The sequence below is a fragment of the Panthera leo genome, chromosome C2 (assembly GCF_018350215.1).
Source record: "Panthera leo isolate Ple1 chromosome C2, P.leo_Ple1_pat1.1, whole genome shotgun sequence".
Lineage (NCBI taxonomy): Eukaryota > Metazoa > Chordata > Mammalia > Carnivora > Felidae > Panthera > Panthera leo.
In genome coordinates this window covers 73871888-73898875 of record NC_056687.1, presented here as the reverse complement: position 1 = coordinate 73898875, position 26988 = coordinate 73871888, and the positions used below count along the sequence as shown (strand labels likewise).

General features: G+C 52.8%; 2 protein-coding genes across 3 annotated transcripts; both read right to left on the bottom strand.

Annotated features, from left to right (window-relative positions):
- Positions 1 to 298: 298 nt before the first annotated feature.
- CPN2 (carboxypeptidase N subunit 2) lies at positions 299 to 10217 on the bottom strand. Of its 2 annotated transcripts, none has more exons than XM_042955279.1 (2): positions 10143 to 10217; positions 299 to 3543 (listed from the first exon to the last, which is right to left on the bottom strand). In XM_042955279.1, exon 2 carries the CDS (start codon positions 3538 to 3540, stop codon positions 1897 to 1899), a length of 1644 nt encoding a protein of 547 aa, XP_042811213.1. In that variant the 5' UTR covers positions 3541 to 3543; positions 10143 to 10217; the 3' UTR covers positions 299 to 1896. The 2 variants fall into 2 exon arrangements, with proteins under 2 accessions (XP_042811213.1, XP_042811214.1); XM_042955280.1 differs by having other exon boundaries at positions 299 to 3540.
- A 6140-nt stretch (positions 10218 to 16357) lies between these two features.
- Positions 16358 to 18237, bottom strand: LRRC15 (leucine rich repeat containing 15). Its single transcript, XM_042956152.1, has one exon. It carries the CDS (start codon positions 18226 to 18228, stop codon positions 16474 to 16476), a length of 1755 nt encoding a protein of 584 aa, XP_042812086.1. The 5' UTR covers positions 18229 to 18237; the 3' UTR covers positions 16358 to 16473.
- Positions 18238 to 26988: the final 8751 nt, after the last annotated feature.

Sequence of the window (26988 nt, the reverse complement as noted above, 5' to 3'; positions counted from 1 at the left end):
CAAGCTCTGCACTGTCAGCACAGAGCCCGATGCAGGACTCGATCCCACAAACTGCGAGATCATGACCAGAGCCGAAATCCAGAGTTGGACGCTTAACCGACTGAGACACCCAGGTCCCCCAGGAAGCACGCTTTTTTTTTTAAATTTTTTTTTTTAACATTTATTTATTTTTGAGACAGAGAAAGACAGAGCATGAACGGGGGAGGGGCAGAGAGAGAGGGAGACACAGAATCGGAAGCAGGCTCCAGGCTCGGAGCCATCAGCCCAGAGCCTGACGCGGGGCTCAAACTCACGAACCACGAGATCGTGACCTGAGCTGAAGTCGGACGCTCAACCAGCTGAGCCACCCAGGCGCCCCGGAAGCACGTTTTTTAAAAGGGCATCCCTGGACATGAAGGAGGAATTCCACTTCCTTGTCTGCAACTGACCTCTTGCTCCTCCCGTCCCCCAAATCTGTTCCTGTCCTTGGTTAATGGTTTCGCTGTCCTCCCCGCCACCCAGGAGAGAAAGCTGGGAGTCACTCCACTCACATGCCCCCTCGTCTGATCTCTCCCACCAGACCTCAAGTGAGTTCCTGGAGGGCCTGCCATACGTCAGATTCATTTCTCCCTCCCCCACCGAGCGGTTCTCTCAGACCCATCCGCACTACACACAGAGAACCAGGTAAGACGCTGCACTGTGGTTCCCTGGGCTGGGAATGGGGGAGGGAGAAATGGCGAGAGGGGTACTCATGGGCATTCACCAACTGGTAGGCCGTGGAGATGAAGGCCGAGCAGAGACTGGAGAACACGCTCAGCCCCTGGCCTTGGCAATCTGCTCCATGGGAATCCGGGAGGAACTAGGGACAGGGGTTTGGTCTACACATGTTTGTGGCTGCATGATTGTACATGGGAAGTATAATATCTCGTCAGGGGGCCAGAAAGACGGGAGCCCGGGATGAAGATTTAGGTCATCATGCATCGGACCCCAGGGACATGCATGAGATTCCCCAGGGAGGCTGACCATCAGGGCAGCAGCATGGAAGAGGGCCGGGGCAGCAGGCCGGGGGGCTGAAGAGTGGCCAGGGCTATAAGCAAACCAGAGAAGCACTGCGGTGAACGAGTGGCCCACGGCGTCAGATGCCATCAGAAAGCTAAGAACCGAAGCACCTCCGTGCCAGGCCACCCAGTTCATGCCCCCTCCTCCCTTCCTCCTCAAGGAGCAGCCCCGTTTTCTGCTGGACGTGAGGGGCAGCGGGCTTGGTGTGGGGAGAGCCAGACAGCTCGTGTCTGCTCTCCTGAGGCACCATTCATCCTGGTTTCTCCCGGCCATGCTGCCAGAGGTGGCCCCTAATGACACAAGTGCCCCGCACAGCAGTCACACCTCTGCCCCTAAACCTTCCGGTCACTCCCGCTTCTATCACCTCCTTTGTTTTCCTCAGTGTCGATGAAAAACAAATTTCCAGGGAGAGAGATGGAAAGGGACATCTGGCCTTTGGACATCTGGATGTCCAAAGAGGGTAGCTTCCATGCTGTGGACGTGGACTGGAGGTTCCGGAACCTCAGGGCAGGATGAGAGTGAGATGGGTATTAGAGGATCAAGAAACACCAGGGAGAATGTTCTTTTATTCTCCAGACCGTGGTGCAGCTTTAACGGCTGCTTTGCAAAGCTTGAGGAAGGCCGAGGCAGGTCTCGGTAGGTCGCTCAGCCTCTGACCTGGGGTGGTAATCATGGAAGAGGAGGAGGAGGACGAGGGGACCCTGGCTGGTGGAGCTGGCCGCGTGGCCTCCTCTCCCTTGGAGATGTAGCTCCGTCCCTCTGAAAAAGCAAAGCACCAGCTCCCCCTCCGCCCCCACCTCCCGCCTGGTCAGGCCCCGGGAGTCATCCATGCAGGCTCCCGGCTCTGTGACCCTATACTTAGTCTCCCCCGGGCCGAGCCTCGATAGACACAGTGAGCCTCACGGAGCCGCAGCTCGACCTCAGGTCCCACTCCTGACTGGCATTGTGGGTCAGTCCCGGGGAGCCCGACCCCTGCCTCGGGGACAGCTGGATGTTCAGCCAGCGACACCGGGTCTCGTCGCAAGCGAGCACCACGGTGCCCTCGGGGTTGCTGTAGGTGCACCGGCTCCCGGCTGCCCTCTCCTCCGCTACCAGATCCCAGCTTTCCCCGGGCTCCCTGTCCTCCATCCTCGGGGCCTGGATGCCCAAGCGGTCCCGGGTGACGGGACACACCAGCTGTTCCTCCTTTAGGGCGGGCAACACCTGGCCCTTCAGGTAGGCGGGGCCAGCACAGTAGGTCTGGATGTTGAAGAGCCGGTCGCTGTACTGGTTCAGCCAGCTGAAGAGGTAAGCCAGGTGGCAGTCGCACTGCCAGGGGTTGCCGTGCAGGGCCAGGTTGAACAGGTTGTAGTTGGTGTCAAAGATGCCCTCGGGGAGCGTGGTCAGCAGGTTCCTGGAGAGACTGAGCAGCTCAAGCTTGGACAGGTTCTGGAAGACGGCTGGGTGCAAGGCTGTCAGGTTGTTGCTGCCCAGGTAGAGCTTGACCAGCCCCTCCAGGTCTCTGAAGACGCCGGTGGGGAGAAAGGCGATGGCGTTGTGTGAGAGCGTGAGGGAACCGAGGCTGGACAGGTTGGCAAAGGTGCCCTCGCCGACAGCCTCCAGCTGGTTGTAGGACAGAGACAGGCTGACCAGGGCGGGGGTGTGAGCGAAGAGGCCGGCGGGCAGCGTCCGCAGCGCGTTCCCCTGCAAGTTCAGGAAGGTCAGGTGGCCCAGGGAGGAGAAGACGGAGCCGGGCAGGTGCCTGATGGTGTTGTGCTGCAGCCACAGCTTCTCCAGACGGAACAGCCCCGAAAACACCATGGGCGGCAGCTCGGAGATGGAGTTGCCGTCCAGGAAGAGCTCCTGGAGGCAGCCCAGTTTGCCAAACACGCCCTGGGGCAGGCTGGAGAGCGCGTTGCTGCTGAGCCTCAGGGTCTGCAGGCTGCCGAGGGGGTCGAACAGCTCCTCGGGCAGCCGGGCCAGCAGGTTCTGAGCAAGGTTGAGGGTCTTCAGACAGGCCAGGGGCCAGAAGAGCCTCCCGGGCAGGCTCTGGAGCCGGTTGCCTTGCAGCTGGAGAGACTCCAGGGCGCCCATTTGGTGGAAGAGGCCATCGGGCAGGGCCTCCAGCATGTTGAAGTTGAGGGTGAACTTGCCCAGCGAGGTCAGGTTGGAGAAGGTGTCGGTGCTGAGGTTGGAGAAGACGCTGCCAGTGATCTCCAGGTCCTGGAGCCTGGGCAGCCCCCCAAAGGCGTCCGGCCCCAAGTGGCGGAGCTGCGTGTTGAGGAAGACCACCTTGGTCAGGTTGGGGCTGCCGCTGAAGGCCCCAGCTCCCACCGTGGCGAACGAGGTCTCTACGAAAATGACGTCTGTGGCGTGTGGTGGGAGGTCTGGCGGGATGGCAGCCAGCCCCTCATCGGAGCAGAACACCTCCCCGATGAAACAGTCACACCCCTCCGGGCAGGGCTGGGCGTGCCTGGCCAGGAGCAGGAGGCAGGCCCAGGGTAGCCAGGCTCTGGGCAGCATCTCCTGACCCCAATGGGAAGAGAAAACAGAAGTGACACCTTAAGGGCAGTGCAGCATGGTGGCCAGCGCACCGCTGGGTCAGCCAGAAGACCCGGGGGGTGGGGGGAAGGGACGGGGATCAGCTGTCAGGGAGGCCACCCGTTGGGGCAGCCGTTTGTGTTTTCAGTGGTTGTTCCCATACTGCCTCTGGCAGCCTCGTGAGGTCAGCAGGACCAGCATTCTGACCTCCTGACAATGCGGGTGTCATGTGGCCTGTGCCCAGTCACCCTGCAGGTTAGTGGCAAGACAGCGACCCAGGCCTCTGGGACTTCCCATGCTCTTTCCAGATGAGAGAAAGGGTGGAAATGGGATAAAAAGGCATGAAAGACAGGGTGTAAGGAGAGCATGGGTATTTTTGCCCATGGAATTTTTTAAGGTCATGGGCCAAATATGGGCAGATTATTAGTGAGTTGGAAATCTTTAAACCGTAACTCTTCCTGAGCTTTCAGACCTCAGCACATTTCGGACCCTAATTATGAGGAGATTTCACCGTCTGCTCCTGTGCATCCGCTGAAGGTGAGAGTAGCAGAAGGGACAAGACAGGTTCTTACCTCAAATGATCCCTGCTCCTCACTACGGCTGCCCAGTGCTCTCCTGCCCACCTGCCTGTACCCCCCACCTCAGAGCCCCTGGAACTCTCCAACATTGTGTGGACAAAGAGGGTCCCAGCTGCAGGGATTCCACAGACCAGTAAGTTTCTGTTTTCAAGGGAAGAGGACTGAGTTTTTAGTTAACTAAAAAAAAATTTTTAGTGCCAGCATCCAACCACAGGATTGGATTGGCGCTGCGGGTCATAAGTGTGTTTTAGGGTTCAGTCTGTTTTGTATGTGAACTATCAGCCAACATGTAAACATGGAGGAATCTCACATTAAAAGTCCAGATTTCAGGGGGCCCCTGGGTGGCTCAGTCGGTTAAGCGTCTGACTTCAGCCCGGGTCGTGATCTCGCAGTTTGTGGGTTTGAGCCCCGCGTCAGGCTCTGTGCTGACAGCTCAGAGCCTGGAGCCTGCTTCAGGTTCTGTGTCTCCCTCTCTCTCTCTGCCCCTCCCCTGCTCACGCTCTTTCTCTCCTTCAAAAATAAATAAACATTAAAAAAGATTTTTTTTTAAAGTCCAGATTTCAGGATGATTTAGGGGCTGTGGGCTCACATTCCCACATGACAAGACCAACTGGGGCTTTGTTGCCCCATTAGGGGGTGTGCAACCCGCCCCCCCTCCAGGTTGCTAAGCCCCCCACCCATCGTTTCCATGGCTTGTAGTGGCCCAAGCTCCGTGAGTTTGAATACAAGCTCCATCACATTCTAGCTGTGGGACCGTGGGCGTCTTACTTCATCTGTAGCGCCTACCATGTCAGGGGAATTGCGAGAACTCAATCAGAACAAATAAGCAAAATTTTAGGCCAGTTTCTAACATGGAATGAGAAATTAATAAAGTATGTTATGGTTCAAGGTTACAAGCCACCTTGCATCATTACTCATCATTACATCATTACTCTTTTAAACACCGAAAGAGTGGGAAGAGCAGAATGCCCTTTAGACAGAATACATTTGACTTTACCAAAAAAGACAGAAAAGAAGTTAGGAAGGGAGAGAGGAAGGAAGAAAAGAGACAAGGGAGAAGGAAGAAATACAGAAACGACCTGTCCGCAGTAAGCACTCACAATTGGCTTGGTTTTGGAGAATCTGGACCCCAACGGCCTCTTTGCTGGCTGCTTCTCTGCTGCCCTCTGCTGGCTGCCTCTTCCATCCCAAGATTCCACTTCTGGCCAAAGGGCTCCGTTTGCAAACACAGTGTTTACAAAAGCCCCCTATACCCTCCCCCCATTCAGACACTCAATAACTCAGTTTTTCCAGGAACTTTTCTGCCGAATCAATAGAGAAGGGACCATTTGTCCCACAGAAAGTGCATACCTCCCTTGAGGCTCCTCTGATGCTTGCATAGACACTGAGTCGGCCACAGGAGGTGGCCGGGAAGGACACATAGTAACTGCGCCTGCCTGCCACTCAGGCACAGGCGGGAAAGTAACAAGCGTCAGAAAAGCGTGTGCCCCCTGGTGCTACAAGGCTTAGACCAGCAGTTACAGAGTTCAGCTTGAGCACAAGACTTTATTCTCTTGAGGTCGTACGTATAGGATACGGATAAGAAGCAGAGGTTCTGGAGAAGGATGAGGCAGCCACTGCCCCACCCCCACCCAGGCTGCCCCTAGGGATCCTGACAGAAGACTTCCTTGAGCCCAGGAATGAGGTGCTTGGTGGTTGCTTCTCCATCTTGACAGCTAGCTGGGCCCTCCAGAACGGTGACCTTTCATGGCTGTCCTTTTTTGTGAGATGAGGCTGCTCATCTCTGTGCTCAGCGTCCAGCACGGTGCTGACTTACTGTGGACTTGGTTAGGGTTTGTGGCCCCAAATGCTTCATCGCTGGTATGAGCAGCGTGGGAGGTAGATTTGCCCTTCCCTAGCATGGTTCAAGCCCAAGTGAATGACCATCAGCCAGGCCGTGAGAGCAGACTCGAAAGCTTCCCCTCCAGAGAGTAAGAGAGGAGAACAATTTTTATGTTAAACGTGCCATAATGCATAAAAACGCATACTGCGCCAGTATCCTTCCTTGCAAACCCCTTTAGTCTTTGGTTCTCAAAGGCAGTTTCCAGAAAGACTTCCACTAGTATGGACATGAAGGCCCTGGAGTGAATATATACAAGGGACCTCACGTGCTGTCTGTCCCCAGATCCCTAAGGGCATGCACTTCTGTGACATAATCAGCATAGTGAAAATGGACCTGGGAAGGCAGCCCACATGAGCCGTGGCCCCTGGGTACCTGAAGCATGATTTCAAATGTGGGCACCGGGGGGCCTGGGGGGCTCAGTCGGTTAGGTATCCAAGTGTTGATTTCGGCTCAGGTCATGATCTCGTGGTCATGAGATCCAGCCCAGCATCAGGCTCTATGCTGGGCATGGAGCCTGTCTGAGATTCTCTCTCCCTCTGCCCTTCATCTGCTTTCACGCACACTCTCTCCCCTCCCTTTCTAAAAAATAAAAAATAATAATAAAATATAAAATAAAATAAAATAAAATAAAATAAAATAAAATAAAATAGGGGCATAGCCTCCGGATGGCTATGTCCCTATGGTTTTGCAAACTTCTCACCCCTTGGAGGTGTCATGGTGGGAAGAGGGCCAGAACAGGGCCTCTGAAGTTCAGGAAAGAAAGAGCCCCGGTCTGGGGGGGTTGGAGGAAGCAGGGGACAGCACTCACAGTGAAGGTGTGGAACACTGACCACTTCCAAACGATCCACTCTCAACCCGAGACTCATTGTCACCACTCTAGAATGGCTAAGAGTTTGTGCTCTGGAGTCAGACAGCATGGGTTCAAATCCTGTCTCCATCCCTCATTAGCTGTGTGGCCTTGGCTGAATTACTTAACCTCTCTGTGCTTCAAGGTCCTAATCTTCAAACCAGCAAGCTTCAATACTACCTTCCTCATGGAGTTGTTCTGAGGATTGAATGAGAAAATGTGTTGAAAGCTACAAACCCAGAGCCCTGCCCACAGTGAGTGTTCAGCAACAGAGCGTTAATGACCCTGATTATTCTGAGTTCAGGCCAGTCCCAGCTTTGTTCTGAAGTGGTCACAGAAGTTAGCTGTGGAAAACCTGATGAGATCGTCCAACCACCCCATTTATGGACCAGCAAGATGCCTTTCTGTAGCACTTTTTCTGGCTCTTTCCTCCCAGCCAAGGGAAACATATAATTGCTTTGTCCTTGGTTTAGAAGAGCACAGATTTTGATGGCTCTGGCTAGAATGCCCTGGACTTGGGCCCCTTTCTCAACTGCCCTTAAGAGCAGGTCACCGGGGGCTCTGGAGATGGGAAGTGCCCCTGCCTAGGCACCATGGAGCCTGGTACCAGAAGGGACTGTGGGGCGGCAGCCAGAAGATTCCTGCTTCTCATCCGAGAAACCACCTCTGCATTGATGCAGAGACCAGCCAATGCCCACAAAAACTGTTCCATGCCTTTAGCAAGCCAAGGAAGTCTGGCTTTGGTGGGGGCAGGGAGGGCGGTTCACTGCTCACAGATGAACTTTTTCCTCTTCTCAAGTTGCTTTTGGGTTGATACATTTCTGTGTGTGCCACAAGCCAGTCTCTCATCCACCACAAAGCCAACCCTCACTCCTTCCAGAGGGTGATGGGAGCCCAGAGCCCCAGCCCCAAACCTCCAGCGGCTGCTGCTATACTCAGAGATGTCGACACTGGTGTCTGCATGGCCAACAGGGCTGCCTTCTGCCTCTTGGGCCCCAGGGCATCCAAGAGCAGCAAGAGGGGCTTCAAAGGTTGGAGCCACTGACTGCTTCATCCCAGTCCCCGGGGAACGCCTGCCACTGCCTGGATCCCAGCCTCCTTTTCTGGGCTCCTGCCTCCACCCCAGCCAGCCGGCCCTCCCCACCCTGCTGCCCACTGTGTCCCAGGCAGGGGAGTAGCCCCTCGGGGACAGTTTCGGCACTTGTAAATTGAGAACAGTCACGATAGTAACACTACTACCTAAATTAAGGCTTTGTTACAGTTAGTGCGGTAATCACGTAAGAGAACTGGTAATGACGTAAGGTAAGTGACATGGTGATATAAGAAATATACATTTGTGGTTCGAGCTCTGGGTCGGCCTCTGTGCTGACAGCTCTGAACCTGGAGCCTGCTTCAGATGCCGTGTCTCTGTCTCTCTCTGCCCCTTCCCCACTTGTGTTCTTTCTTTCTCTCTCTCTCTCTCAAAAAAAAAAAAAAAAAAAAAAAAATACACATAAAAAATTGGGGGCACCTGGGTGGCTCAGTCAGTTGAGCGTCTGACTTCAGCTCAGGTCATGATCTCATGGGTTTGTGAGTTCAAGCCCTGTGTCAGGCTCTGTGCTAACAACTCAGAGCCTGGAGCCTGCTTCGGATTCCGTGTCTCCCTCTCTCTCTCTCTGCCCCTGCCCTACTCTCACTTTGTCTCTCTCTCTCTCTGTCTCTCAAAAATAAATAAAAATTAAAAAACAAAAAAAAATATACATTTGCTCTCTTTATCCTGGTTCTTGACACAGCTCCAAAAACCCTTGAAGCTTCCTGAGAGATAATAGGGGGCTTCTTTTGTTATTCAGAATCAGCGCCTTTCAACCCACATCTTTATGTCAATGAAGTGACTCTCCGTGGGCCCCTAGATAAAGTTCAGATTGTGTACCAAGTATTTGCTTGGGTAATCTTTGAAAAATAGAACTGTGGGTGATTTTACTTTTTTCCTTTTGCTTTATCATATATGTTTTACATTCTAAAAATATAACAAACCAGTGGCTTTTGATATAAGGTCAAAAGTTATTATAAAAATTCAGGTCATCCTGTAAAACACACAGCACAGTTCCAAACACATAATGGGCTCCCTTGATTTCTCTCCCTCCTTGCAATTACACTGCAAAAGCCTGGAAGAGCCCGTCTCCCAGCTGCCATGGTGTTCTTGAAGATAGCCAGCCTTGTGAAATCAGACAAGTTGTGAACTGAGCACGGGGTTTCCTTGAACGCTTTCCACAGGGTGCCACCTCTAGCTTCTGCTTCTACAGCCCTTTTCATTTTAGAATGCCCCCAAGACTCCCCATCCTGCCTGCACCCCCAGCCCGTGCAAGTCACACCTCCTACAGGAAGCGCTCCTTGACTGCATCTCCTGGGGATCCCACAGGCCATTCCCGTCCTCAGTGGAACGCTTGGGTTCCTCTGCTCTAAATTCTGATCACTTGCAGCCATCTGACTGTGAGCCTCAGGGGGCTGGGCTTCTGTCCTCTGCAGCGGGTCCAACCTGACGGAGCGTCCCCAGCACCGAGCTGAGCCCGGGCAAGGTGCTGTGTGCTGAATTGAACCACAGGTGTCTGTGGCTTGTGGCACACTGTACATCACGCCTTATGTTCCTTCTGCTTAGTGGAGTCGGGGGGCACTTGAGCTCTGCCGGGGCTGTGACCTGGGTTCAAATTCTGACACTGCTACCTACAAGCTGTGTGGGCTTGGCCAGGTCATCCAGCCTCCATTTTCCCCTGCATGATTATAACCCCGTCCCTCAGGGTTAAAATTAGTATTCGATGCGTAAGTTAGATAGTAAATATAAAGCATTTAACACAGTACCTGGGCAACAGTAAATGTTCAATAAAAGGTAGCTATGTACGTATTTTATTCCTAGAGGGACTATAGACTTTATCAACTAAGCCAGGACTAAAACAGGAGCTAAGGATAATTATGCCAGGGTGACATTAACAAGGCATAAGCAAGGCTGGAACCAGACAAACCTGGGCATGTGGTTGTCTGCTTATCCCCACGGTTCACTATGTGCCCCCAGAGCACAGGGACTGGGTCACCTTGATCTCAGGAAAGCCTTGCCTCAGGCCAGCACCTGACCACCCAGCTGAGCACTTCAGGGGCTTCTCCTCCCATGGGCACGGATAGTGCAGCCTGCCTGGAGTTGGGGACATGCTCTGAAACCTGGGAGAGTGGCCTTCCCCTCTTGTGCCCCACAGCCGGGACTGAGGCCAGATTCCTCCCATGTTCCCACAGACCCCAGGAGACCTACCGTGAGGGGCTGAGCAGGTGCACACCGGCCGCCCTGGCTCTTCTGGTGGAGCAGAAGGGTCTGGTGTGGTCTGTGATCAGTATGAACCCAGCAGTGCCAGCACGGATCAAAGTTCCAGGCAGTGGTTCCTCCCCTCACGTGGCCTAAGTGTTCCCGGAATGTCACCAGGGTCACAGGACAGGAGAATAGAATCTGGCACAAGGCCTCTAAAGATTACAAAATAACCCTGAACTGTTTCCATGGACAGATCCACACTGAGGCCAAAATCTGGCTAAGATCCCAGGCCTGGCACCTGCAGGAGGACCCCAGGGCATCCACTAGGCCCTAGAAAGTTTCCAATAGGCCTATCCCGAGGTGAGGACTAGGACCGGGGGTCCACGCCTACATCCTCTCCTGGTGAAGGGCCAGGCCAGTGCTGGGAGCCTGACCTCAGCCAAACAGCCAGCCACAGACATCTGCTGGGCTATCAGTGACAGGAGACACTCTAAGAGGGCTGTGGGCTGGTTCCTTGGTTTGTCTGTTTGTTTCATAAACCAACTTTCTAAAGCCTTTCTGGGTTAAAAAGGGAGAAGATAGAAGGCGGTGGATTGGGGCCCAATATGGAGAGGCATGCTTTCACCACAAGGCTAGCCAAGGATGAAAGACATTGCCTTGGGAGGCAGTGGTTTTCCTGTTTAGAAAGGTTCATCCAGGGGCTACAGAATGAGGCAAACTGTGTGTGGGAGGAGGGGGAGGAGGGGGGAGGGGGGAGGGGGCGGGAGGGGGTGGGGGGTGTATATGAGCATATATATGTTTTTTTATTTTTTTAATGTTTATTTATTTTTAAAGGAGAGAGATGGAACATGAGCAGGGGAGGGGCAAAGAGAGAGGGAGACACAGAATCCGAAACAGACTCCAGGCTCTGAGCTGTCAGCACAGAGACCGATGCGGGGCTCGAACTCATGAACTGTGAGATCACGACCTGAGCCGAAGTCGGACGCTTAACCGACTGAGCCACCCAGGCGCCCCAAGCATGTATATGTTTTAAGGGATGCAGGGTGAAGGCATGACCCAGATAAGCAATCTCAGATGATTTTCAATGTCCAGTCTACCATTCAAAGCAGACTGTTGACTTTAAAATTCGTTGCATGGTATTAATATCTATCTCACTCCTTTTCAAATATTAACTAATATTTCATCAGCCAAACCACAAAGGTCTGATAAAATGTAGCAAGAAAACATTTTTCAATAGAGACATATTACAAATCCACACTTTGGCAGAGGAAAATGGGAGCGTGTCAGAGGGGAGAAAACCTGTGGACCTCCATAGCTCCCACCCTTCATAGCACCGGCCCTCCAAAGCACCCCCTCTCCATAGCTCCCACCCTCCAAGTCACCCGCCCTTCATAGCACCCACCTTCGTAGCACCCAGGCTGACAGAGGCAAGATGGCACATTGGAAGAATGGCCAGAGGCCAAGGGGTAAATGAAGGGGAGACACCTCTGGAGAAGACTCACAGCCAGGCTAGGGGAACAGTCCAATCTGCCCTGTGCTCTGAATAGGTTCTTATCACATTGACACTGATCTGCAGAAAGAGAGTTTGTCTATTTGTCAATATCATGGTGAACAAGAGAAATTGGGTATCAGTGGATCCGGGTTTGAATCCTGGCTCTTCACCTAATTAACCAGACTTCACACAAGTTATTTTATCTCTATAAGTCTTTGCATTCCCATCTGTGCAATGGGTGTGGTAGAGGGCTGATGTGTGTGTGTGAAGGGGAGATTTGCATTAGGAACTCTAGGGACCTTCTGGGAAATTGGATAAAGACTCTAACCCCTTTTTCCATTACCCAGAACTCCAGAAACTTGTCTAAGAGGCCAGGTCCAGTGGTGAAGGAAGGACAACAAGCGTTGCCAACCATTGAAGCACAACAAGCACACTATTGACCCCCATTCAGGTCCAGCTTCCTGGGACAAGCGTACACCTGGCAGAAGGGATCTAAGAGCTAAAAAGGGCCTGGGAAAATACAGTTTGAAGCTCCTTTATTGGGCATAGCAGCGGGATAAAGGAACAACAGAGTCATTCCTCTCTGAAGCACTATGCCAGCCACTATGGCAGCCCCTGCAATCTGGAGACCTGAACGAGTTTTGGGGACACCTGGACATGTTGGAGGGAGCTAGTGTCTTCTGACAGCCTGTGACTCACCAAGCCTGGTGCTCAGCACTGATAGGAGTCCTGTGGTGTGCAGGAGAGTCCTGTCCGCCTGAGTCTGAGTGTGTGCGTGTGCGTGTGTGCGTGTGCGTGTTCACGTGCACGGTCAATGAAGGCTGAGTGGACTTCGTGGCCTCTCTGGTGACATAGAAGAACCTCCAGTCTGGAGGTCTGGGGACCCGCTGCAGTCCAAGCTCAGCTAAGTTCACTAGGTGACTATGGGAAACTCATTTCCCCCTTGGATCTCACTTTCTTCAGGTTGAACCTATTCTTAAGACTCCTTCCAGCCACAGTGGCCTATAGATAGCATTTGTTACTCCATTTTTGTTCCCCCTCACTTTCGAAAGGCCTTTTCCCAGCTTGGAACCTACTCTCTGTCAGGGGCTGTCTGGGTCAGCCTTGCACGCATGTGACAGGAGTAGAATCAACAGGTGTGAGATTCCTTAGCCAAGACGTCCATAGAGAGCACAGGCGTCCTGTGTATACCATTTATTGTTGATTCTGTACACCACGGTTGTTACGGGCAGCGTCCAGCGAAGTTGGACCCCCAACCCTGCCCACCAGGGCTCACACTCTATAAAACCCTGGGGGCCTAGAAATCTCTAAACGCATCACCAAGCACCTGGGATTATTTGCAGTGATTCTCTAAGCGAGGCGAATATGATCTACTTTTGAATGCAGCATGAAGGCAACAGGTTGGTGAGAAGGAGCTCTCCGTAGGTGAGGGAGAGATCCAGGCTGGGAGGAGTCTGGCCTGGAGAAGCACCCGTCCGGCCCCCCTCTCCGAACCCCAGTGATGGCTTCTTCCTCGAGCCCACCACCACCTCCCCAGCACCCTGGATTCGGTTCTGACTCTAGGATCTGTGGGCTGAGCTCGGAGTGGTTTGTAGCTAAAGGCTGGGATACAGCCAACATCTGGTTACCGGCTCTAGTTACCTAGTTATCTCTAGCTGTCTGCTCTCCATAAACTTCCTGAGTTTGGAAACAGATTCCTGAAACTGCTCCGCACTGACATCTGAAGGGTTGTGAACTTGTGTTGTTGCCCATGAAGAGTCCTGAGAGCTGAGCTGCGCCCTTAACTCCTAAAGAGGAAGAGAGCACACACACAGCCCCAACAGTTTCCATGAGAGGGGCCTTTTTTCTGTAAGGGACGGGTGAACTTCATGTTTTCCTGTATTGACCAGGCTTCTGGTCCACACACTACCACATGAGGTTCCCATGCCTGGGACTATAAGAAGCAACAGGAAAGTGACTCCCATTTTCTCGACTGATGAAAGTGCAGGACAGGCCACAAGGTCTCGTACAAAGTTTGAAGACAGAAAGGAAACCCACAGCCCACTGAATAACGTTGTGGAAGAAAGTGATTTTAGACCCATTTCAAAGGGATAACGGTAGTATCTATGCACAAGGGTGCTGTGAAGTTTAAAAAGAAAATGCTTGTTAAGTGCTTTAAAGGGTATCTACGCACTTAAGTAAGCATCGTCGCTAAACAGTGGTTCTAACTGGCTTTTATTATCTTTCCTGCAACATTAACATTAATGGAAGCTGCTAGTACCGACAAGGTGAAAAATTAAAGTGAACCCTGTGCCCTACCTCAGCCTTGGGGGACAAAGCAGCTCGCTCCAGCGCTGAGAAGTGAGCAAATGCAATGTCTTATTGGAAAGGAAACTCCACCCAGCTTTTCTGGTAGCTTCCTGACCAGACAACATGGTGCAGAGGCCAAGATGCCTGACGAAGAATTGGAGGCCCAGTGGCTCCATCCAAGCCACTCTGATGAAAGAAAGGGACAGGCAAGCCAGAGGGTCAGGTAAAGGGGACACACTGGATGAAGATGACTCCTTCCTCACCTCCCTGCCATCTCTGGCCCACTTGCACCCTTGTACAATGAGACACCGGAGGCGGTGCCACACCATGCTTCCTGTCTGGAGGAAAGCAGGCAGCTTCCCCTGATGGCCCCAGGATCCAATAGGGCAGCACCATCAGTGGAATGATGCCCATGCCCCAAGCTCTGGGCTCACTTCCTTTCATGCTCTGGCAAGTGTCAGTACCTGTCCACTAGTTGCTATAAATATTTTGAAAACATTTTGGAGGCCCAGATTTACCTTGGAGAGAAGATGTTTTTTGCCTTTGACAAGCCCTGTCTCTCCCAGATTCTCTGGAACAGAGAGTATAACACTACTAAGTGTACTAGTTAGCACATCCTTTCATGGACCCTTTTTGTTGGGAACCTGGTAGCACCGTGCTGCTAAGGCCTCGCGGGATTTCCCATTCATCTTGTGCTACAGAGGAAACTAGTAAGAGCCAGTCAGGGTTTCCGAATCGTGATAGCATTGGCTGCAGCTCTTTCCTGGGCAGACATAGGCACCCGAAATTCTCCATTTCACTGTTTTTACCTCTCAACTGATAGACCAGTTGTCCAGACGAAGATGTGAGTTGCCCTGAGCAAAATTTCTTTACCAGTGTGAATGTGTGTGGAGCAGGAAGGGTGACAAAGGCAGGCATTTACGTGACTATTATAACCCCGGACCAAACAACTCCACTCTCATAACCAGGCCACAGGCACAAGGAGTCCCAGAGAGCCCCCTGACCCAGCGTGACCTCTCTGTATGCCCTGATGTTGCCTGCTGTATGTGATGAACATCCGTGTCTAGCTGACTGATGGGGGATTTTACCACACTAACAGGATTGCCGGGTTCCATTACACTTGGCTTTTCAATTAAAGGATCTCATCTCTGAACTATTTCACTTCCCTCAAATGGGGAGTGAAAATTAAAAACAGATATAAGGCATAGCATGCCCATAAAAGGACCAGGCAGAGGGGCCTCCGATCAGCAGCAGACAACTTGCTGGCAGAGAAAGGTCTTCTGCAGTCGAGATGCCTCTAACCTGGCCATCCTGGGTGCCTTGGGGCATGGGGATCTAATAACATCTGCTGTCTAGGCCAGAATGTACCCACATCCTCTCCGCCACCCCTGGCAGCTGGGCCTTTGCAAGGGCTGGCTGGCAAGGACAGTGAGGGGCTGGCTTGGCTCATGGGGACCCATCTCCAAAAGCCTCTATTCTCCAGTTAAAGCCCAGGATTGAAGATTCTAGTGATACTCTGTTTCTTGATGTGGATGCTGATTACATGGGTATGAACTGTTTGTGAAGATCCATCCAACACTACATGATCACACTCCCACGTTTCTGTACGTATGCTACACTTCAATAAAAAGTTAAAAGAGAAAAACCCTAGGGGTGAACATAAGGGCCCCCTGGTACCTGGGTGCTTTCTCCATCCAGTACCAATAAGCTGATTTTAAATGTTTTTAGGGGGCAGACATTCTACATGATCTTATTCCCCAAGGGACCAAAATTTTCAAAGCAAAGTCTGCAGTTCAGAAGTATTCTCCACGAGGCTGACTTATTGCACTGGTGCCCTTCTTCCTTTTCCAGATAACGATCCCGTGAGAGATGTTGACAGCGGCCCTCTCCACAGGAACTGAGCGACATGGTCCCTCCTTGTCTCTTTCACAGCATCCGAAAGCCAGGGTGCTTGGCCACTCTCAGGAAGCCAGTTGAGTGGGTGGAAGCCGTCTTTGAGGACAGAACTCACCCTGCCTTCAGGAGCAGAACATTGAGGGAGACTTTTCATTTCAGGGGACAGGGGACAGCCATGCCACAGGTGGGGGGGAAGCGAAGGAAGGGGAATCAACTTACATCATACTTGGGAGAGGAGCTGCCCCCCCCCCCCGGGGAGAACTATTCCCACAAAGTGAGCAGACATGAGAACGGAGTCTACAGAGGCCAGCAGGGCCGTGGACACAGGGAAGCTTGTTCTTGGAGGAGAGCTGGTGAGGCTGCGGAGAGGGGCTTTCTCGAGTGCATTAGACATGAATTAGAAACCCCAGGGGGGTTTTGCCATGGCCAGTTCGATCTCCCTGGTGGCTAAGAAGGCCCTGCAAGAGCTAATTCTCCTGTAGTTCTCTATAGGAGAACCAGGCAGGTCAGGAAAAAGTGGGGGGGGGGGAGCCTTTCTCTTGGGGAGCAGAGAGGAAGCAGGGGATGGCTCTGTGGACCCAGGGGTGGAGGTGGAACAATGAAATTCCCAGATCTTCCAGTGGTCCCACTGTCCCCCAGCTCCGCCTCCAGCCCGCCTCTTCAACACTCATTGGGTGCCTTCATCTGCATCAGGACCGCATGGCTCCTCTTCCTGCAGCAGCAACAGCAGATGCAGGCAGCCAGGGAACAGGCCAGGGCAATGATGCCAATGACAATGGCGGCAATGGCCAGCCCGCTCTGGGCCTGGGTCATGCCCCACGTACCACGGTCTTCGGTGACCTCAATGGTGGTCAGGTCAGTGTAGTCCTCCACGGAGCTGGTGAACTCAGTAGTGGAGGAGATGGGGGTGGTGTCGGGGTAGCTGGGTGTGTCCGGGTACTGTGGTGTTTCCGGGTAGCTGGGCACCTCGGGGATCACTGGGACCTGGACACTGGGGACAGCAGCACTGACGCTGACGATGATGAGGGACTGGCCTCGGACACTGGGTGGGCTGAAACATACCGGGAGAGTATCTGTCCCCAACCTGGGCTTGTTGAGCAGAAGCCAATTGCGGAGTGGTAGGATGTCTGAGTCGCATCTCCAGGGGTTGTCATAGAGCCTCAGCTCACACAGGTGCCCCAGGTGATCGAAGATGCCCATGGGCAGGTTCTCCAGCTGGTTGTTCTGCAGCTGGATGGTCATGAGGCCATTGACATTGGCAAAGATATTCCCTGGGAGCTGTCTGAGGCGGTTGTTCTGCAAGGAGATGTTCTGTAGATTGACCAACATGCGGAAGACATTCCCGTCCAGCTCTTGCAGCGCATTGGTGTGGAGGGACAGCTCCCGCAGCTCCACCAGCCCATTGAAGGCGTCTGGGGAGATGTAGTTGATCTGGTTACGACTGAGAATCAGGACCTGCAGCTGGCGGAGGTTGCTGAAGACGTTGTCAGGCAGAGAAGTGATGTGGTTGTCGTAGAGCCAAAGCTCACGCAGGTTGTGCATGGGCCCAAAGATCCCCGGAGAGAGCTCCTTCAGGGAATTCCCAAAAAGCGTGAGACGGTTGAGCTGGGGCAGCTGCATGAAGATGCCAGGGGGCAACTGGGAGATGTGGTTGTTGGACAGATAGAGCTTCTGGAGGTTACGGTTGTTGTGGAAGAGGCCAGGGGAGAGCATACCAATCTGGTTCTGCTGCAGGGCCAGCTCCTGGAGGTTTCCACACCCATCAAAAGTACCCATGGGGATTTCTGAGAGCCTGTTCTCATACAGCCGGAGGACCTGGAGGTTGCCCAGGCGCTGGAAGACCCTGGGCGAGAGATGGGTGAGGCTATTCTTGCCGAGATTGAGCTTGGTGAGGCCCACCAGGTGGTCGAAGACACCATCAGGGATATATTCCAGGTGGTTGCCGTGCAACTGCAGCTCCTTGAGGTTGCTGAACTGGGAGAAGTGTGCCGGCTGGATCTGCACCAGCTGGTTGCTGGACAGAAGGAGCGACTCGAGGTTGTCCAGGCCCTGGAAGAGGCCAATAGGCAGCACCTGAAGCTTGTTGTTGGCAAGGCTGAGGTAACGCAGCGAGCCCAGGCTACGGAAGGCACCAGGCACGATGTGGGACAGCTCGTTCTTCTCAATCCTCAGGGCAATGAGGGCTGAGACGTTGAGGAATGGGGACTCGTTGAGTTCGGTGATGTGCGTGTTGAGGATCTGCAGGCTCATGGCGTTCCAGGGCAGGGGAGTGGGCACTGCCACGATGCGTGCCCCAGTGCACTCCACCTGGGAGGCCCTGGAGCAGGTACACTCATTTGGGCAGCCATAGTAGGCCAGCCCTGCACTCCAGGCTTGGCAGCCCACCAGCAAAAGAAGGTAATGTTTCAGCGACATGGCCTCTGCAAGGGGAGAGAGCACACGTGAGTCAGGGTCATCTCACCAACACTGCTGTTAGTTTTAAGCCCACGTCAACCTTTGGTGCCAAACACCGGCTTGCCTTTGAACCCCACAACCACATGCCCTGCCATATGCTACTTACGGTCCGGTCAGCAAGCCCCTTCACCTTTCCCACATGCCAAGCAATTCCCCCACCCGGAGTGCTCTTTGTCCTCATCTAAATCTTCCCCATACTTCCAAGTCTAGCTCAAATACGGTCGCCTCTAGGAAGCTTTCCCCAGATTCTGTGAGTCAGCATTAGTTGCCCTCCCACGCAGGTGGTCTTCCCAGTGTCCATTATGGCCATGCCACAGCTGGCCTCGTTTGGAATTCGTTGCGTCCCCATCTCTGTCCTTCTCTAGTCAATAAGTTTTTCAAGGGCAGGGATGTTCATCATTCATCCCCAGAGATTCCTTCAGGCAGGAACAGTATCTTGTCTGGGTTGTACCCTGGATCCAGCCCCCTGGATCAGACGCATCCTTGTATCCCTCACAGCGCAACTAACTTGCTGGTTGAACATGACCTCCTCGGGAGGAGCAGATAGGAAATGAGACCTGGCAGAAGATGCTAAGACCATAAACATGGACCTCTTCTGGGAAAGCAGCAGCAGCCAACAAAGGTAGGATGCGCTGCTGATCTGGCAGAAAGGACGAGAGGGCAAGTTCAGCTTTTCCTCTGCCTGGCACTTCCCGGCACTGCCCTGCCCCATCACCACCACTGACAACCTGGCCCTTCGGTACCCCTTCCCGGCTTTAATTCAAACCCTTCCCAGTGAAAGGAAATTATCTATGCCACTTCCTGTCTCTCTGGAAGGAGCCAATGCCTGGGGTCTACCTTCTGGGTACTAGTTCCAGTTTCCACAAAGAAACTTTGAGTGGCCTTGAGTAAGTCCCAGAAAACTTGGGATGCACTTTGAGCTGAAAGGTGGTAGGGCCATATGCTCCCACAGGGCATGGTGCTGATCTGGGAATGGAGCCCAAACCCATGAAAGGTTCGATATTTGAGGTCAGAGGTGATATTTAAGATCAGAAGTCAGAAGTGATACATATACAGATATGTGTACATATATATATATATATATATATATATATATATATATATAATTAGATATATAACGTATACAATGTGGTGGAGCCATGAGCTGTGGGCACTGAGCCCTACGTAGAGTTAAGAACCACTAACTAGCTGTTTGACCTGAAAGGAAACTTGAAACCTTCAAGCTCAGCTTTCTCGTGTGTTAAATTGGGAGGATAGCCTCTGCCCCTTCTTGAGGCTGCTGGGAGGAGCAAACAGAAGAATGGATGTGGGGGTGTCCTGCACAGTGTTGTGCAAATGCGTGCGGTTGTTCAAGGTCATCCACGACTTGGACTCTATAGACTCATGGAGGCAGGAAGGCCTCAAAGTGTTTTTAATCTTGGAAATCTTACTCAAGGGGATTAGAGATTTATGAGTATGTGTAAAGCAGTATCTGTAACTTCCAACTGAGGTTCAAAGGGGCCTCTAACTTCCAAAGGGTGAAGAACGGCTGATCATACATCCCCACTATTTTCTGGGGATGAAGGAAGCAGGGAAACTGAGGCTCGGAGCTTAAATCCGGGACCTCCAGATTCTTGGGTGAGTGCTTTGAGTGTTAATGCAATGCAATGCAGGTCAGAGCAAGGAATCTGAAATGATGGCATGTGAGGCATAAACTGGCTGGGTGGGGAAGGTATTTCTCTAGCCTCTCTTCCTGAACTCATGGAGTCCAAAGTCTGGCCCATAACTCAGAATAATCCAGGCTTCCCAACCTGGCCTTAACTCCGTGCACCCTTTTCCTGCCCTCTCAACAAACCTACTCTGAGGACAGAACCCAAGTTTATCTCTCCCCACCCAGACCTTGATTTTTCATTTATTCACGGCCCATCCAAGCCCCGACCTGTTGTATTTTTGCATTAAGGACTTGAGTAACTATGTAACGTGTTGGAGAAAAGAAAGAAAGAAAAACTTGGCCACCAGAGTCTAGATGCAGAGGAATGGGGTCCGATGAAGCTATAGACACATCCAGAAGCACAAATTTGTATAGACAAAAGAAGGTCCAGAACTTAAGAGTAGAAAATGAACAGCCTAAACATGGGGCACAGGAAAAGTGACTCAACATCCACCCCAGGGGAAAGACTTAAGACTTTTTATTGATAGTAGCAGAGAAAGAAGACTGGCCAGAAAAACTAATGTCAATCTTAGCCTGCATTAACAGAAGTATTAAGTGTGGAACAAAGAAAGTGATGGTCTTCTTCTACATGGCCCTCATCAGGCCACACCTGTGCTTCTGTGCCCCAGCTTCAAGAAGGCCAATAACAAACTGGTCCCTTGAAGGCCCTGTAGAGAGGGGTAAGAGGACGGTGAGGGGACCTAGAAATGAGAACCTCCGAGCACCTGTTGAAGGAACTGTGGATAGATACCTGGAAGAAGATAGGAGGAGGCTATAAGCACTTGCCAAGAACACATGAAAGACTGCCCTGGGACACAGAAGGCAGCTTTACTGTAGCTCCAGAGGTCAAAAGTGGTGTGCAGAAACTGTAGGGGAGCACATTTCAGCTCACCACTGTCTGAATCAGAATGGACAACCCATGGAGTTAGTAAGCTCCCCATCACTGGAAGTGTTCAAGCAGAGGCAGACCAACTCTCTGGAAAGGATGCTGGAGGGGAGATTCCTACAGCTGGGAGGGTATTGAACTGGATGACAGCTGATGTCCTGTCTATCCCCCAAGATTTTGGGATTCTAAGGCTGAGTCCAGAGCAAGGATGTGAGATCCATATACCCAGCTAATTGTGCCTGTGCTCCCAAGGGTCTGTGTGGACAGGTGTGGGTGTTGGCCCATCTCCTTGGTACATGTGTGTGTGAAAGACTTACCTCCTGGACTGACTTAACAAAATGGGGCGCCTGGGTGGCTCAGTTGGTTAAGCGTCCGACTTCAGCTCAGGTCAGGTACTCACAGTCTGTGGGTTCGAGCCCCACGTCGGGCTCTGTGCCAACAGCTCAGGGCCTGGAACCTGCTACGGATTCTGTGTCTCCCTCTCTTTCTGCCCCTCCCCCCCCCCTCATGCTCTGCCTCTGTCTCTCTCTCAAAAATAAATAAACATTAAAAAATTAAAAAAAAAAAAAAAAAGGAGAAGCTCTAAATGCTCCTGGTAATGCGATGTGCTTCATTTATTTTTAATGTCTACTTCTATGCTCACCATGCTTCAAAATGGTGCCGTGGTCCCAATGTCGGGGACTAACTTAAGTGCCCACAACCTGGCAAGTCCAAGGCAGTCCCTGTCAGATTTCCCCATCTGTAAGTGAGGGTGTGGGATGAGATGCCCTCTGAGGAAGCCATCTCAGACCTTCCCTGAGTCTGCATTCCCCAGCTGGGGCGGGGGAGAGGTGGGGAGGGCATCATGCCAGTCTCAGGAAGGGCCCAGGGCCAGGGGAGGGTGCCTCACGGCTTGAGAGGAAGAGAGAAAAGATAATTCCCTTATGGGAACAGAGCCACTGTTGTTTAAAATGGACCACACTCAGCTTGACAAATATTGCAAGAATTTGCAGATTTTCCTTCTTATAAATCCTTATGTCTGCGGAGTCCGCCCCAGCGCCACACGCAGCGGCTTCCTGTTTTCCAGCACTTGTTCCCGCCACAAGGCACCGACTGCTCCAAAGGACCTCCAGAGGGCCCACCTCCAACCCAGCTACAGAGCCCTCAGGGGATGGAGGGGCCACAGGCGCAGGGCCGGCCAGCCAGCGAGTGCTGCAGCCATGCTCAGGAGCCCGGCACACAGCAGCCTAATAGCACACGCTGCCCGGTGCCGCTTGGCAGCTGTGACAAATGCCAGTTAAAGACCCACAAAGCTACCCTAATTATACCCTCCTCCCCCAGGCGGCCGAAGGCGTCCTCAGTCACTGCAGCGACTCAGCCCAGCCCCTGTCCTAGGAGGAGGGACAGCCCGGGGTCTGTCGCCGGCCCAGGAATTCAGTAAGCCAAGCAGACGGACAGGCAGCTCACCCGGACACCCTGACGCGGTCCCTCCCCAGGAGTAGAAGCACTTGGCCCAGGCACTTTGACTGTGAGTCTCTTCAGCAAGAACTGCCTGTGACTCATGAGTGAACACATAATTAGCGTTGAAGCCCTGGGCTTTGTTGGTTGGTGGGTTGGCACTTTTTTGGTTTATTACCATCATTCACATCCCCTAAACATGAGGTTCCCTGGGAGGAGATGCCTTCTTATTGCAATGCCACGGAGCAAACTTCTGGAAAAAGCCTGGGAGACAGATGTGCGACGCTGGTCTTAATGTTAAACTGGAGTGTGAGTTTAGGTACATTCTCCAGGCCTCCTGTAAAGACTTCCAAGGGCCCTTGATAGCTCTGATATCTTCTGACTGGAGACAGAAAGGAAATCTGGCCTGAAGCCCCACCATTCACCTGCCCTCCCTTCCATAGACCATGCAGGTTACCCTGAACGGCTGGCAACGTTACCTGGCCTAGCCCCTTCATGCCAAGACTGAGGAACTCATACCCATCTTTTCAGGTCTACCTTGTTGCAGAAGTTTCCCAGGCAGGGCAACCCCGCTTCTTAATCAGTGCATCTTCAAATAGCCAAGAGCCATTTCATGGGATTGTGGAGCCTCTGGTCCTGACCCCCTCCAGTGCACCTGGGGAGACTGAGGACCCGAGAGAAGATCTCCTTCCCTGGTCTGTGCCCTCTCCCCACAGAGGTCTTCCCCTAAGCATGGCCTCACCTGCAGTGACATGTTGTCCCATCCAGCCGAGGGAGATGTCAGGCTTGGAGCTGTTGAGGGGTTGTCTTCCCCCACCCCCAGCAACTCTGCCACCCCCTCCAGCCAGTATCAGCCTCTATCAAGTTGCTCATCAGTGCTTGGTCAACGGGCTTAATGCCACTGATTGAGAGGCTCAGTGCATCCAGACGTCCCCATCGCACTAAACGGGGGGTAACCACCCTACACCCCAAATCAGTAGATAAAAATCACCTGGAAGATCCTGGGATGCTTGTTGAATAGAAGTAGCATTGCAGCTGTGGGGATTAAATGAATCCTACCCACAAAGCGCTGAGAGGCGTCTTTGGCACAGAATGAGTACCCAATAAATGTCATTGATAGTTACTGTTCGTTCTGCTGTTGAGTAAAACCAGGATCTCGCGAGACTCCACCCACAGAGATCCTGATTCCTAGGCCTGGGTGGGCCCCACACTCTCCAGTGTTTAACAAATTCCCCAAGGGACACTGACGTAGGTGTCCATGGTCTATACTAGGAAGCACTCATTGGGGTCTAGCCCAGCTCAGATACATACTCCTGACCTGTGTCATTTCCTGCCAAGAACAGAGAGACTGAACTCAGGATCAAGGAGGCTGAAGGCCAAATCACAGACCTCGCCCAGAGACCTCTACCAATATTCCCTTCCCTGGCCCTTTCGTCACCGCTGTCAGAAATCTGAGATTTGTGCTAATTTGAATGTAGCAGTAGAGGCTATTTCCAAAAGCAGCACTTAGAGCCCAGGGCATCGGAGGTGCAGGGCCTTTTGACTATCCTGTCAAACCATCTGGTCATTTTGTAGATGGGAAAACTAAGGGGCCCAGAGGAGGAACGGACTTGTTCAAGGTCACACAGTCAGTTGAAGATTCCTGACATCCAGATCAAGACTCTGCCTAACTGTAGAGCTTGGTGAGCCCCTAAACCTTATCACGAGGCTTCAGGACCTTATCCACCACTTGTCTGGCAGTGCCTGAAAGGGGGGAAGAGGTGGCTTTACTCCCTCTGTCCTAAAATGATCTCAGGCTCACATGCAATCCACCCTCCAGCTGCCCAGCATTATTAACCAAGATCAAATACCCCTCCCTACTCCCAGCCTGCATTGTTTGAAGGATGTCCTTCCTTAAGGCTGCTCTGATGCTCATGTTGGCTCAATTTCACCTGAGTGGCCTGGAAGAGCAGAGGGCAGGGACAGAAGGGGTTGCCAGAAGGGATTAATCCCATAATCTGAACACACAGCCCCCTCAGGGTTTTACCCAAATTAGGAATGCTCTACCCCAAACACAAAGCATGCTGGAGCCCCAAGGGAACACCAGCCACCCCCTCATCCCCCACCTGACTCAATTGTTGACCCCATCTCTCCTGGTCCTTCAAAGCCAAAACATTCTTCACTTGTTTAAAAATGAACATGAGTAAGAAAAAGCAAGTCCTTTCCAGCCCCAGGGTTAGGGGAGGTAGGGCTTCCTGCAGAGGCCAAAGCAGGCCTGTAATTAGCTCACAGGAAGGGGCAGGAGATACTAACAAAGTTGCCAGCAGAGCAGGGGAGAAGCTCCCACTCGACCGACGACCGACGCTTTTATGAAAGAAGCCACCAGCTACAGCCCCCTGCTCAGGGTGACACCCAGGGGACCCAAAACAGACAGAAATGGATGAACCTCTTAACAAAGCATCTTGGAAAAAGTTTCTAAATCCTATGTCCCAAAAGCCCCAAAGAGGCAGTGAAACCAGAAGTTATAGTCATTCGTTCGTGGTCGGGATTTAGGGAAGCAATTTGCCATGTGTAATCACAGCCTCGGGAGCATGTGCTGGCAGGACCGAGTGGGGACAGCTTCTCCCCCATCTCTCCTTATTTCTCGGCATCTGGGACTACTCCCATCTGCAGCCCAGCACCCCCGGCATTTACGGAGCAAGCCCAGGTAGCCTCCAGTGCCCTGACTTTCTGCAGGGTCTGTTCACAATGCTCCCCCCTGGCCCTGACCTCTCTCCCAGGCCTGTCTCATCACTGCCGAGCCCACCCACTGACTCAAGACCACAGGCAAATGGGACTGTCCGGTCCTGACTGTACCCCAGATGTCCCATCAGTGCAGTGAAAGAAGTGACAGCCGTTAGAGAATTTCTAAATTATGGAGACGGTGGCACCAGCATATCTGGGAGTCGCTGGAGATCCAGTGATATAATCCCAGAAGGTGCTGGCACCTTCAGTCTGAGTGACACCTTAATCCAAGAGCATCGCGGCCTGCCCTGAGGTAATACATCTGGCCCTGGAGGTAGACTGGCTCTCTCACACTTCAGCACAGGGGGGAAGCTCTAGAAAAGTTCTGCTTTTCCACAGTTGGTTCCGTGGCCCCACTCCTGCCTCTACATTTGAGCAGAGATGTGGGTAAGGGTGCCTCAGTCACAGGATTTTACATGCACACCCAGCCCCGACTCCCAGCTCAGAGCCAGCAGCCCCGGCCACCCCCAGACACATCTGGCTGGCGAGAGGGCAAGGCTGCCAGCCGCCCAAGCCACACACAAACTTAGACCCCGAAACGATGCTCAGTCCACAGCCGAAATCCAAATTGGAGATCCGAACTAGGCAGGCACTTCTGCTGAAGCTACTTTTGTAGCAATGATAAGGCCGGGAAAAGAGGACAGATCTGTCTTCTGGGAAACCCTCCACTGGTCCTGGACAGACCCACACGCCAGGCAGGCCACTGGCGGCCACCACAGTAAGTGCTGGGGGAAAGGACGCGGGTTCAAAATAACCTGAACCTTGGAAAAAGAGAACCTCTTCCCCTAATAGCACAGTCCCAGTGATAATTTAGTTAACTTTCGGGGCATCTGAAAACTACCTGGGCAGCACCGCAGAGGGACCTCATGGGGCGGTAAGTGTAAGTGGGGCAGGGGGCCTGTGGCCCCAGGCTCGCAGGGGTTGGCCCTCTCCGGAGAGCATCCCCAGGCACCCCGCCAGCCTCTCCCCGGGACGCCGGCCGGCCGGACGCGAGGTGGGGGACAGAGCCGGGGCGCTGGCCGGCAGGAGGGAGGGAGGGAGGGCGCGGCGGCTGGCCTGCCCACTTACCAGCAGCTCGGCGCCCGCCCGCCGTCGACCAGAGGGAGCCCGAGAGCAGGACGCGGCCGGCTCAAGGCGGCAGCATGAGTGCGGCGGGCCCGGCACTCCCCGTATTTAAACGGTCCGGGCGTGAGTCACCGCCGGGGGCAGTGTCGGCGCGGTGGCAGGGAGGGGCCGGGGCCGGGCGGGCGGTCCAGCCGTGGGCACAGCCTCTTCGGAGATGCAGGGTGCGGGGGCTTCTCCTGCATGATTTAGTTGTGTGTGTGTGTGTGTGTGTGTGTGTGTGTGTGTTTTTCTTTTCTTTCTTTTTTTTTTTTTTTTTTTTTTTTTTTTTTTACAGAACACGTTCTCCTCTTGCCTCCAATGCTCCATTGAGACTCAGTCGCTGCCTTGGCCATTTCGGCTCTGGAAAAGCTCCGTGGCTGTAGAAAAGCATTGATTTTTTTTTTCCCTTTTTCTTTGAAATTCGGAAGTAATTTCAAATTTACGGATAATTTGCAAGAATAATACAAGGAACACTCTTCTGTGCCTAACCCAATTTGCTTATTTGTTAACATGGTGAGAAAAGCATTTAAGTTCCAAAGAGAGATAAAGTACCCTCCAACCGTGTCCCCCCCTAAAAACAAAGTTTCATTTCCCTTCTGGTATCATCCTCCGCTCCCTGGCTGCCGCCCCGCAGAGATAGGGGCATGCAGTCAAGGGGCATATTTAAGAATGAGAGCCTCCCTGTGACCTTCACCTCTGCATTGGAGCCCACTCCCGGCTGCCCTAGTGGGGGACAAGAAACCATTTCTGTTCTTGGTATCACCAAGAGGACCTGGGGAAGAAGAGAAAGAAGTCACAGTTTATGGGGTGAGGAGGCAGCCAAACCCTAGCATCTTCTCCA